Source organism: Lynx canadensis, chromosome D2 (genome assembly GCF_007474595.2).
Source record: "Lynx canadensis isolate LIC74 chromosome D2, mLynCan4.pri.v2, whole genome shotgun sequence".
Taxonomy (NCBI): Eukaryota; Metazoa; Chordata; class Mammalia; order Carnivora; family Felidae; genus Lynx; species Lynx canadensis.
In genome coordinates this window covers 59,473,061-59,486,420 of record NC_044313.2, presented here as the reverse complement: position 1 = coordinate 59,486,420, position 13,360 = coordinate 59,473,061, and the positions used below count along the sequence as shown (strand labels likewise).

The 13,360-nt window shown below is 36.2% G+C and overlaps 1 protein-coding gene across 1 annotated transcript in view; it reads right to left on the bottom strand.

The window, feature by feature from the left end:
• CTNNA3 (catenin alpha 3) overlaps positions 1-9,071 on the bottom strand; it is an 834,982-nt gene extending 825,911 nt beyond the window's left edge. Inside the window, exons 1-2 of the mRNA XM_032595178.1 lie at positions 8,997-9,071; positions 270-422 (exon numbers count right to left, since the gene is read on the bottom strand). Coding sequence (XP_032451069.1) covers positions 270-422; positions 8,997-9,029 — 186 coding nt within the window. The 5' untranslated portion in view covers positions 9,030-9,071. The remainder of the gene's footprint in view (positions 1-269; positions 423-8,996) is intronic.
• Between the last annotated feature and the right edge of the window lie 4,289 nt (positions 9,072-13,360).

Below are 13,360 nucleotides of genomic sequence, written 5' to 3'. Positions count from 1 at the left end.
GGCATGAGGTAGAGTATTTGATACTTTTATGTTAGAATATGAAGAAAATATTTGTAAAGATAAAACAAAATATCTGCATTTAACCATTGTGTGTTTGTGTGTGTATGTGTGTAGCTCTGAACAAAATATGCATTAAAAAAACAATTTAAACTTTGCTTCTTTTGCAGTAAGTTGTCAAAAGTTTTTATCTGAGTACAAGTCAATTGTAAATGGGGAATGAGAGCCTCATTCTCCTGGATTTAGGGCAGTTACAGTTCTAGTATGCTTACCTCTATAAGCCTGCTGGTGTGCTCACGAAATATCGAAGCATATTCTTTTATTTCCTTTTCCCGGCCATTCTTGGCAGCTTCAATGAGAACCAAAAGTGGGACCGTTGTATCCAAAAAGGAGTCTGACACATGATCTATAATAGCCTTACGGAGCTGAGGAGAAATAAAAAATTCATTTTTTTTTCAGGAAATGGTTCATGTTATTTCCTATTTTTATAATCCCAGTAGTCACAAAATTCATCTTATGTATTTTCACACAATCTCTAAGTAATAATACTTAAGACTGTGTATGAATGTCACTTACAAAGTTAAAACAAACTGGGGCACCTGGGTGGCTCAGGTGGTTAAGCGTCCGACTTCAGCTCAGGTCATGATCGCACAGTTCATGAGTTCAAGCCCCATGTCAGGCTCTGTGCTGACAGCTCAAAGCCTGGAACCTGCTTCCAATTCTATGTCTCCCTCTTTCTCTGCTCCTCCCCTGATCACTCTGTCTCTCCCTCAAAAATAAATAAACACTTTTTTAAAAATTAAAAAAAAAAACAATGTTAAAACAAACAAAATATCCAAGAAAAAAAGTCATTGAGGAATAGCTCTCTTATTCTCAAAATTTGCCTTTATTCTTAAATTATACTTAGCCCAGAGGTCAGATTATAAGTAATAATACTCCATTTTCCATCAAAAAATACCACACTATTGTAATGTTTATGCATGTGTACAAACAACATTGTACATCATGTATTTTCATAATTACAAAATTATGAAATGTTTTCTACTTTGTTGGAGGAACTGATGATAAATTTTGATTAGCTAAATTGTAGTCTTCATGGTAATTAAACCAAGTTAGATCACCGATTATGCCAGTTGATAACAGATTAATAGAGCAAGGAGAATAATAAATGAGTTTGATGTCCAATTTTCTTCATCTGCATTAATTGTTCTTGCCCTTACACCTTAAATTATTAAACAAGTATAACATTCTGCTACAATTAGTTCTTTTAAATTAGATTATGTGGAAGCTCATAAATGACAATCAGGCAATTACCCTATTCAGCAGATATTTTCTGAAATTTAAAACTGCATTGGAAAATTAATGCATTGTATTTGTATAATAACATATTGAGCCCTAAAGGATCACAATATCTTGAAATGTTTCATCAACAATGTCAATAACTATGAATAGCTCCCCAATTTTTTAGTCAACCTCCTCACTGAATTTAATTTCTTCTATACATTATCATACAATATCATATGGGAAATTTATAATGTATACTTTAGGGTACTCTTTAAAACCAAAAGATAGTTACCCTAGTTTTGGAATACAGGAGAATATTAAATAATGTGGCTGCCTGAAAAAAACCCACTATATTCTTGTAATATTTATAGTATAATAAATCCATAATAATTACAGATTTCCAGGAGAAAAAATATCTCTGCCTACATGCAGGCAGAAGAACTGTGAAATTTTCTGGTTTCTAACAATTTCACAAAGGCTGTGGGAAGATCCCCCAGGAAAGAATCTACTTAGCATGCAGAAAGGCAAATCACTAATGGCAACTGATTAATATCATCTGAGAACTTACTAGGACAGGGTGCAGAGTGGTAAGGACTTACAAGGCAGGGGAAGACCTTGAGTGAATGAACAATGTGTTTGATGTCCATCAAAAGTGGACCAGAGAAGTCAGACAAAGAATCATAAGTTAGGACTTGAGCTGGGAGCTACTAGTTATGTTAGTTCCAGATACATAAAAGTAGAAGGAATCTCAGAGGGGGAAGAGTTTTCAATGACCATCCCTCCCCTTTATCCTCTTTTTCTTTCATTTGTAACCAGCATATATAGAAGGAGGGCTAAGAGGAGATCTGCACTAAAGCTATGCAATTAACAGCCAACATACATACGGGAGGTTTTTCAAGCCAAGGAGGTAGACAGGATCACACAGAGGGAGATGCACAGTGAGAAGATGTCCAAGAATTAAAACTTAGGAAATACTACCATAAGTGGAAATCATGCAGATGGAAGAGTAGGATCTAAAAAGAGACTGAGATGATGGCCAAAAAACAAAGAGAGCAAATGACCAACAACTAAAAGAGAAATATTCCAATAAATCTGTGTCAATGCTTTCCAAATGAACTTATCCTACTAGATGCAATTATAATACCCACATTATGAACTTGTTGAATCTTTTCTCTGCATTTGATCTTTTCTTTGTATTTGGTTCCATTAAACTCAATAATTGTTTCTCAACATTATCTCTTTACCTTTCTACTACAGCAAGATCTTATGAAATACATCAAGATGAAAATACATGGTCCCTTAGTGGGGGAGTGAGAGTCATCAAATGTTACAGTAAGGGAAAATAAGGAAACTGACAGGGAACAAATTTCAAAAAAAAGATGAGTTTCGGAGTTTAATTTTAAAGATAAGTTAAATAAAAAGAAATCAGATTTGTCTGATGGATTTGACCACTAAAAGGTCATTGATAAACTTAGTGAGACCAGTTTGAGTGGAAAGTGAAACCAGGAGTCATATTGTGATAGTTTGGAGAATGAATGGGAGATGAGACTTTGATGTATGTTCCCATCTACAACTATATCCAGAGAGTTAGACTGTCTTCTTGTGCTTCTAAAAAATATATTTTGTTTTATCACCATACAAAAATCTAGAGAATAGCCACTGTCCCACATTGTGCCAATATTTATAAATTTATGAATAATTTTAACAGTCCTCCAGTACCTGGATACATTTGTTATGGTCTGTCCATTTCCCCTCTGTAGTGCTACCATTTGTCTTCCCTTCATTTTAATGGTATTTACTCCCAGGGTTTTTTTCCCCCCCAAGGTGTTCTACTATGTTTTCCCTGCTATTCATTCAATCCTTCATTCCATACACAAGTGCTGAAACAGGCTTGAGGTATAGCTGATTTACTATTATTAAGGCATAAATACAGATATTCTTTGGCTAAATTATTATTATTTTTTTAACTAAACTATGTTAGGAACACATTTGTTGCTTTATTCTAAGGTGTGTTGCTAAATCCAAAACACAGTAAATGTAAAAGGTACACCATGGAGGTGTGGTATTATGTTCAGGAGGACAAGACAGAAGGACTGGGAAATGAGCTTACAAATAAGTTCTGTGCCAATGCTTTCAAAATTCTGTCGGAGTTAAGTTTCTGTTAGTGACAGTAGTGACTTCAAAGAGCATATCCTCTCCTTTTTCCTTGCCTGTTCTCTTACACTTCATGTTCTCTTACACTTGCTTCTTGGAATTGCCTCCTAAGTAAACTACCTGAATTAAGGTTCTGGTCTCAGGATCTGCTTTCAGGGGAATCTGATATAAAACAGACACAGTTGTCTGGCGGTAATGTTGTTTGGTCATATGCCAAGTAATAGACGGATGTCTTACATAAACTACCCAGTGATGACCACACATTACCACTTCTGCTTTGCACACTACTGATTCTGATACCGCCATCCCCAGTACTATGCTGACTGTGTCAGAGGAATTACCATGATATAGGACTAGAACTACAAATAGGGACAAGATATGGAAGGCTTCGAATGCTATGCTATGTAATTTTCTTTAGATGTTATGGCATATTCTGACATACGTTTTTTTTTTTCAATTTCTATTGTACAGTCATCTATATCTGTGTATAACACCTAAGAAGCCTCTATCTTATTTATTTCCATATTATTTTTCAGCCCAATGGAAAAATTCATTCCTTTCATTTGAGTGATATACAAAAAAACTTTAAAGAAGAATCCAACATTCCAATGTAAAAATAGGACACCCTTAGAGGCTGCAGCACTAAAATCTGAAGTTAGTGGGAGGCCAATAGGAGTTAGAGGTATGTATTTTCAATAAATACCTGTTTGTGGCCAGGCATGAAAGATGTCAGGCACAAAATCAGACTGAGGGGCTTTCCATCTTTTCTCACTACAGTTTAATAAAAGGCTTTGAGACATCAATTTTTCTATTTCCCACTGATGTAAGTGGTTTGGAATCTCAAATAAAATAATATATTTCTCTACAATTGAAACCCAAAAGTAAAAGCTCTATGTGAAAACTATCAGATAGCCCTGCCCACCCCCCTACTACCACCAAATAAGAGAATAGAAAGAACAAAACTGTGAGGGGAAGAGGAATGGAAAGAAAAGAAAGTGTTTCAGAAAAGAATTGTTCTCAGGGAGCTAGAAACATTTATATATGTGTATATTAATGCCATTTTGATTTTAAGTCAAATAGCAAAATGTGACTGTCAAACTTCAATTGACTAATAGGAACTAAATCACCCCATAATTAATTCAACATAAACCTACTGTGCCAATTTAATGAGACGTGTATCTTATGGAAAGTTAATATTCGATTACAAGGATGATGAAGAAGAGCTATAAAGACATAGGTATTTTTTTTCTAAGTGTGGCACTGGTACTATCAAAATGGGAAAGAGATGGAGATAGCGATTCAGCAAATGAGCAACTAATGAATCAGTCAAGTTTTTGTTTTGTCTGCTTTTATCAGTACCCTACTTGATTTGACATATCTCAAGTCCTTACTTTGGCATTTATAAAATAGGCTATTTTTTCTCAATATACACAAATAAAATTTTCAATTTGCCTTTAGTGAAATCTCAAAATGTGTGTTTCACTCTGCCTAATACAGTAGAAATGGAATATATTCTATTGTTTTAATTTTGTAAATGAAGAAATGAGGTTTAAAAATCTTCCTCCTTTATTAAGAATTTTAATGGTTATGCAGTTCCCAAATAAGTGATGGGAAGGAGACTAAAGAAGAAAAAATTTTAATTAAAAACTTGTAAAATAAATAGCAAGGAAGAAAAAAATTAGAATGGTAAATCAGTTTATGAGGCACTAGGAGTTTTTAGGGTGAATAGGCTATTATCCCTGACCCCTCATCTGGTGTTTACAAATTTGGGCAGGGGTTGGATGGACTTGGGTTCAAACTTCAGCTCTACCAGTTAGCAAAATATTGTTCAGTAAATCGACTTACCTGAGACACTGATGTAAAAATGCTATGACATTACTTCTTCTTTCAGAAATAAAAATCAATAATGTAAGGACTAATGTAAAGAGCTGGTAGAGAGCTTTGGAAAGCATTACTAAATGAAAGATATTGTTATAACTATCACTTTAAGGATTTAAAAATCCAGTGGGAAGAAAAATCCATTAAAAAAGAAAAATACAAGCAGAATATGATCACTACTATAAAAGAATTACATGTGCTCTAAGTGCTCCAGGAATAAAAATAATAATTCCACCTGGTGAAAATGCTAATGGTTTCATGAGAGAAGTAGCATTTACGTTAGTCTTGAAGTTCCTAAGGTTGATTAGGGGTTGGGTGGGGGGAGTAAGAGGAACGGGAAAAACACCAAGTTAAACAAATTATATATACAAAGATACATGTGTTTTGGGGGGTGGGAGGTGATGGAAAATTTGGTGACTAGTAAGTAGATTCTTTAGTCAGGTTTAACTGACTGAACCACCCAGGTGCCTCAACTCTTTAGTCAGGTTAATGTGTGGTGTGGTGACGGGGAGGAACTGAAAAAACTGAAAAAGGAGAAGGAACATTACGAATAACGTTGATTCAAGTCAGGGCCAGATCACAGAGAATCTGGAACACCGTGCCAAGGACTTTTGTCTTTGTTCTCTAGCACAACAGGCGGAAAAGTCACAAAGCAATTAGGTTCAGATAAATAAACACTAAGTCACTTTCTATGACATTTCATATTGTTGCCCCAAAATGTATAATTTGCGTCCCCTCATTCCTCATAGATGTCCAATGATTGTCTGAACCAGAGCTAAAATGTTTCTGCGTTGTTGAGGGACAAGCCATGGGTAAGCAAGGAGATTACATGAATGGGCAAGAAGATGTGTTCTGATCATTGTCTACTAAAAAACAAACATGCAAATAAAAACAGACCTACAATATATGAACATTAAATATTCCCAAGAAAAGCAGTTTAAGGGTAGGGGCTTTCTTCTTGCTGTGTGAAAGAGTGTATATAAGATGCTTAAAACAAACTGCTTGATAAACTTTGCAAGAATAAGAAGAGGTGGAGATGCCTCATGTTGCTGTTGAACTAGTTTTTATTATTGCAAAAGAATAAACATCAGGATGGAAAATAAAGTCTTAGGGAGGGCAAGTAAGGATACTGAGAATGAATCACAGCAACTACCTCATCAAAATCAAAGACCAAGAATGTGTCCAGAGACAAACTTCTAACAATCCCACCTCATCCTATACACATGTATCACTTTTTGAACTTCTACTTACTCTTCTTGACCTGGGGCAGGATTCATAACTATTTTTATCAATAGAATGGGGAAGAAATGGCATCCTGGTAACTTTGGAGCTTAAGCATTAAGAAAGTCTGGAAGCTTCCACTTCATCTTTCTTGGAGCCTTAAACTATCATGCAAGAAATCCAGGCTACCCTGCTGGAAAGAGCAGCCACATGAAGGGGTCCTAGGAGATCAGACACCACATGGAGAGAGGGAAGAAGAAGAAGAAAAAGAAGAAGAAGAAGAAGAAGAAGAAGAAGAAGAAGAAGCAGCACTGAGGCCTCAAATGACCAGCCCTGAACCAAAACACAGTCACCCTTTGACTGCCACTACATGGGAGACCACAAGTGAAAACACTACAAAAATGGCTCTGCTGACCCCCAGCCAGCCTGTGGAATCATGAAATGTAATAAAAGGCCGCTATCGTTTGCAGTGGTTTGTTAAGCAATGACACTTCATCAAAACAATGAATATGCTGACCTATGAAACCATAGAGAATTTTCATACCTCTGGAACACAGCAGTTTTCTAAAGGCTGGAAATATCCCTTTACTATAAAGAAAAGTATTAGTAATCCCTCATGCTCTTTCTATATCACACTGTTAGTGAGGTGAAAACACAGATAGAATTGCAAGATTAAATACAAGATGCCTAGCCAAGTTCCAATTTCATACACACACACTATTTTTTTAAGTTTATTTATTTATTTTGCGAGAGACAGAGAGAAAGCATGAGTGGGGGAGGGCGGAGAGAGAGACGAAAGAGAATCTCAAGCAGGCTCCGTACTAAGTCAAAGCAGAGTCAGATGCGGGGCTCCATCCCATGAACCATGATATCATGACTTGAGCCAAAGTTGGACACTTAACCAACTGAACACCCAGGTGCCCCTAAACATGCTACTTTTTAATATAATTATGTCCCATGCAATATTTGGGACATATTTAAACATGTTCCTTATTAATTCCTGAAAGTCAAATTTAACTGGGTATCTTGTGATTTTATTTGCTAAATCTGATAATCCTACATATAATGGGTTGCTTTATCTTGATTTTTTTTAATAACGACTCCAAAAGCTTTGGAGATATAAATGTAGATTAACACTTTCTGCATAACCTTGTTGAAGGCAGTATAGAGGGATGAGGCAGGAATGAAAGACATAATTGTTGATAGCTCATAGAAACAACTTTCCAAGTCCCAAGAGGAGCAGATGGAATAGAAATCCTGAAGAATATTGAAAATAGAAGTCCTGCAATGAAGAGAAAGGATGGCCCTGTGGGTAAAAGCTTCTGAATTGGTATAAGTTATGACCTGGTGTCAGTTCGATGCCCCTTCCTCCTTAGGCAGGTCACCTCACCACAAAGGCAGGCTCTCTCATCCACATTGTAAGACAGGTTGTGCTAAGCTGTTTGCAACTCTTACCTTCCATGATTCTAAATGCTGACAGTAGAAATAGACTTCACATTAAGGCCATAAAGTCGAGAAACTGGAATTTTCCCAGCCCTCAAAATTGTTTTTCTACAGCTAATATTAACTGGCTGAGGGATCCCTATTTATTCCATTTCCAAATCTACCTCTGAATTAAAAGATTGCTCAGGCAATTTTACTAAATCTTCCCATTAAACTACAATAATATATTGCATTAAAAGCTTACGGTTGAAAAGCTTTTGCCTCTCTTTCATGAGTTACTGGTGACCAAGTTAAAGTTATACATGAAAAAGAACTCTGGTTATTAAAGAGTGGAAAATAATGGAAAGCACAGTCTTTGAAAATAGCTGTCTTCAGTTTCTAGAAGGAAAAAAATTGACCTGTGGCATAATACTAGACTGCTAAATTATCTAATGAAATCCTTCCTAATCCGGTGTTCCTGATGACCTAAGGTTACAAAGTAGCCTTAGCTTAAACAGAAACTAATTTTTGAAGCATTCTGAAAAGAATCGAAAGGGCAAATTGGTATGTCTCTGATTGCTAGCTGTTTGCTATAAGCATATGGATGATAAACTCAGTTTTTAACATAATAGATTCAATTTACCAACATTTCCTAAAAAATCACTACATAGCAGGCACTGATTGGCATTTCATTTAACCCTCACAGTCCTATTATGTATTATTAATTCCATTTTATAGGTTCAGAGATGTTCAAAAAGATTATTTTATCCCCAAGATCACACAGCTGATGAGGGCAGGGCCAGCACTTGAGTGTAATTCTAGTGTAACTCTGCCTGATATTAAGTCACATGCTCTTTTTCCTATTTTATGTTTGCCACAAAAAGGTTGAGGTATGTAAATATGGCAGGTATATATTTATTGTTATAGTTTTGTGTTCTAAATTAATTGAAAAAGAACAAAAACAAGAAGTAAATATGCTAGCAGTGGAAAAAAAGTTCGTTTTGTATGGTGTTTCTGTCTCCATGTCTCTCATCCCTCACCTGTCTGCGAAGGTCTCTTGTCTTCTTGCACATATTGTCTATTGCAATATTCAGGGTATTACTCCTTTCCTTTTTTCCAGTCTGAAAAAGAGGGGAAAAATGGCATAAGCAATGGTATCAAATTACTCTTTATCACTTAGCAATTTGCTTTCTAAATTTCCTGAAAATAACAGCTTGAAAATTCAAGAATAGGTTTCAAAACTGCTATGATATTGCATATGATTCATGAGCACTTCACTTAAGACTAAGTAGAATGGTGATTAAAGCTCACATTATTTTCTCCCTTAAGCTTCTGTAATATTTCTGATACAGGGCTGGGTTGCATTCAGTGTGGCAGCCGGCAGAGCATTATCTCCAAGAAACTCTGATCTTCATTCTTAACAAGTCGACTTTTTAACCTCTAAGCATGCAATTAGCTTAAAAGCATTAGATGCCCAATTTGTCAACTTCTGTGGGAGTTTCTGAAGTCATTTTCATGGTGTATTGTGTAAGTTATGCAGAGCCATATTGGAGTTTTGCTAAACACTAAATAAAATATGCAGTGCAAATTCATACAATTTGCAAAAGTTGACCACAATTTTAGCTGACAATATTCCAAGAACAAATTGTTTCAAGTAGGAACTGGACGCTGTTTTTGGCTCTTTAAGATAATTTGTGCAACACCTTTTCATTTTTTAAGCAGAATAGTTCTCTGTTATATCCTTAACCTAAATCTTTAGGCTATTAAGCACACAGAGAGTCACCTTGGTTGGTATTTTCTACATATTACTTTTGTGGGAGACAACCGAATTGAATCTAATCATACTTTTTTTCAGTGCTATCTTGTATAAAAAAGATTGAAAAAAATCATTATGCGATTCACCTCTAAGAAAATTGCTACCATTTAAATTAATAAACTGAAAAGGGCTCTTGAGAGGAGACCTTGAAAATCAGGATGGTAAGTTTAAGCCTCTGATAACTGAGGGAGTTTACAGCACAGACTCCATGAAGAAGGAAACTGAGGCAAAGTATAGCCCATTAGACAGTGTGTCATATATTGTGCCCAATGACTACATTCACACATAAATCCATAGCTTCCAGTGAAAAGACTTCTTTACAAGAAGTTCAGGACCATCTGTTCTCTATCCCAACCTATCTTTTTTAGTCCTATATTCTGTCACATCTTCTCAAGTACTATCCTTCCCTGTAACAATATTCCTAGTCATGTCTATCTCTTCTCCCAAGTCCTTGTATATATAATGTACTCTCGACTTCAGCAAGTGTCTACCAAAATAACCTGCTGTTAAAATCCACCTGTTCCTCAATGGTTTCCATAAAGAGTTTTCCCCACCAACTCTGCTCAAGAGTAAACTCTCACCTTTCCTTGTTCCAATAGCACTTTGAAAAATTCCCAATATACTTGTTTCTATGCAGGTTCATCACTCTTACAATACTGTTAGCATCTTGATATTGACAAGTAAAGCTTATTAAGCTTATTTTTTTTTCTATTCCTGAAAGTAACTTGCAGATGACTTACTGAATGGTGTTGACTAGTCCTCTATAAGGACTAGTCCTCTTTAAGCAGGATGGGACTATTTCTCCCATTTTGAACTTTATTCAAAACACAACATGGTTTTATTAGGGGCCTACCAAATGCCAGGAAGGTGTCATACTAGATTCTTGAGGAGATTTTAGAATCTACCCATCAAGCACAGCTAAAATCCTCTACTAGCTGAGGTTACTGGTACCCACCTAAACCTCAGTTACACCTAGATTTTCTCAGTAATGGTGTTACTGATATTTAAGATAGAAAAAAAAATCACTATCATTTAGGATCATCACACACTGCAAGATGTTTGGCATCCATGGGCCCCTGTCTACTAAATTCCAGTAACAATTCTTAGGTACTATGATAGCCAAATATTGGTCACACACATTTCCAGATGCCTTCTGGGGGAAACACAATAGAGGACTAATAAGTCTTTTACCACTTTTTCTTTTTGACAATGAGTGTGCAATGTGTACATGATGGAGACTGTATCTAGTGAGGAAGTGGAGAGAAGAGGGAGGGAGAAATAGAGATAAATAGATGTCAGAGCAATAAAAGCAATGGTGGCAATTACCCAGATGAAAGTTGTGGCTACCTTCACAGCTCCTATGCAGCATTATCCATGGTAGCAGTAGAGAATTATAAAAAGTTAATGCAGAGCCATGTAAGGCAATGGCATAAACAGATACACAATGGGCTATATAAGACAGTTTCTAATTTTACCTAAATAACCTAGCCCATATTTTCCAGTTTCATGCAGTGTAGCTTTGGTTGTCTCTTTCAACTTTATGAAAACAGAGATAATCAAAGGAGTCAGGGGTGGGACAGACGAAGGGTCCCTGCCCTAACACACACAGGACATCATAAATAATATGGGAGATTCCTGCTGTGTTGATCATAGAAACTCACTAGCTTCTGTGAGAAGATTCATCAAAACAAGTAAAAGATGTCAACCTTCTTAGAGCAAACCGCAGTGGCATACAAAATTTCAATAAAGGATGACAGGAGGCAACAACCTGAAGGGATTAAATAAGGACTATAAAGATGATTTCCTAATTTCTACTCAGAGCTTAATCTTAGTTAAAAGTTTTTCATTGGGTCAAAGACATTTTGTTCTCTAGGTAATAATAAACAGCCCCTATCATTACAGAAAGTATAAAATCTTCCCTTCTTCCTTCCCTGTATCCTCCCCCCAACCCCCACCTTTCTTCTTTTCATCTCCAGCTTTTTATTGGGTCCTTGTTCTATTTATCCAGATTTATTTGGCTCAGTCAAGCCATTTTATGCCTCTTTATTCCTTTTGCATGGCATAAAAATAAATAAAGCAAGGAGAAATAGTCCCATCCTGCTTAAAAGCCCTCATTCCTTCTGTTTTCAAAGCCTTAACAAATCATCAAGCAATGAGCTAGGACTGAAGGTGAATTGTGTATACTGAAGTAAGGGACAGAAAGGGCAGGATATTAAAACATAACCACAGATAACAGTCAGAGTCTGCCTACATTCTAGGTGCTCAGAAGAGAGGATGCTTCTTAAAGGAGACTTGATAGGAGTCATCATTAAGTCAGCACAATCCCGCTAATGGAAAAGGTACCACTCACAGTGGAGTACCGGGTGAAAAACAGAAAACACAGCACAGATCAGCACTGTACAGGGAAAGCAATCACATGCCTCATAAGTAAATAAACTGTCAGGAAAGACTTTATTGAAAAGAACAGCTCTGAACATAGATTTCATTCAATGAAATGCCATTAAAAGTTTTATTGCATGTTATAAATACTGTCCCAATGGGATCCAGGATTATAATCTCAACTATGAATATTCCATCAAATCTGTCTCACCATTGCTCCCATGTCACTACCACAGTTAATTGCACTCTCTCTTGTGGTTCCCTTAAAGCTGCCCACACATTTGGAAAAAGTCTCTTTATAAATAAGTTCTCCTTGAATTATCCTAATTTGAATGTTCCATCTGTTTTCTGTTGGGACTCTGCGAGGGAGAACTTTCTACACTGTGTTGTCCAACATAATAGCCACTAGGCACACGTGGCTACTTAAATTTAAATATAAATTAATTAAAATTAAGGAACATTAAAAATTCAATTCCTAAGTTCCTTAAAGTAGGCAATAGCTACATGTGTCTGGTGGGACTATAGTGTATAGTACAATTCAGAACATTTCCCTCATTGCAGAAAAGTATATCAGACAGTACTGTTCTAAAACATCTTTGTTTATTTAGATATATAATTAGGTTCTACTTTTATACAAGTCATCTTTTATTTGAGAATAAAATAGTGAGCAAGAAACAAAAAAAGCCCAACCCTCAAGGTGTTTACTCTGGAAAATAAATTTAAGGTCTAATTATGCTCCTTATTCATTGTAAACACCATCACCCTATTCCCATTGCTGATGGAATTAATAGGAGACCCTTGATCATGGCATTCAAGGACCTACTCCCATATTTACTCATCAAACATTAATGAGATGCCTTAATGGGCCCTTTATTTTTCTTTAAGTTTATTTATTTATTTTAAGAGAGAAGGAGAGTACAAGCAAGGAGAGGGACGGGGGGGGGGGGGGGGGGGGAGAGAGAATCCCAAGCAGACTCTGCACTGACAGCACAGAGCTCATTGAAGGGCTTGATCCCATGAACTGTTAGATCATGAGCTGAGCCAAAATCAAGAGTCTGACACTCAACTGAGTGATCCACCCAGGAGCCCTTGAGCCCTTTATTTTCTGCACAACACAACCACAACTCAGGAACTTTTCCCCTATTAAAAAACTCATTTTGCACTTTTGATCTCTCCTACGTTTCTGATCATGGACTTCTTTTAAGACTC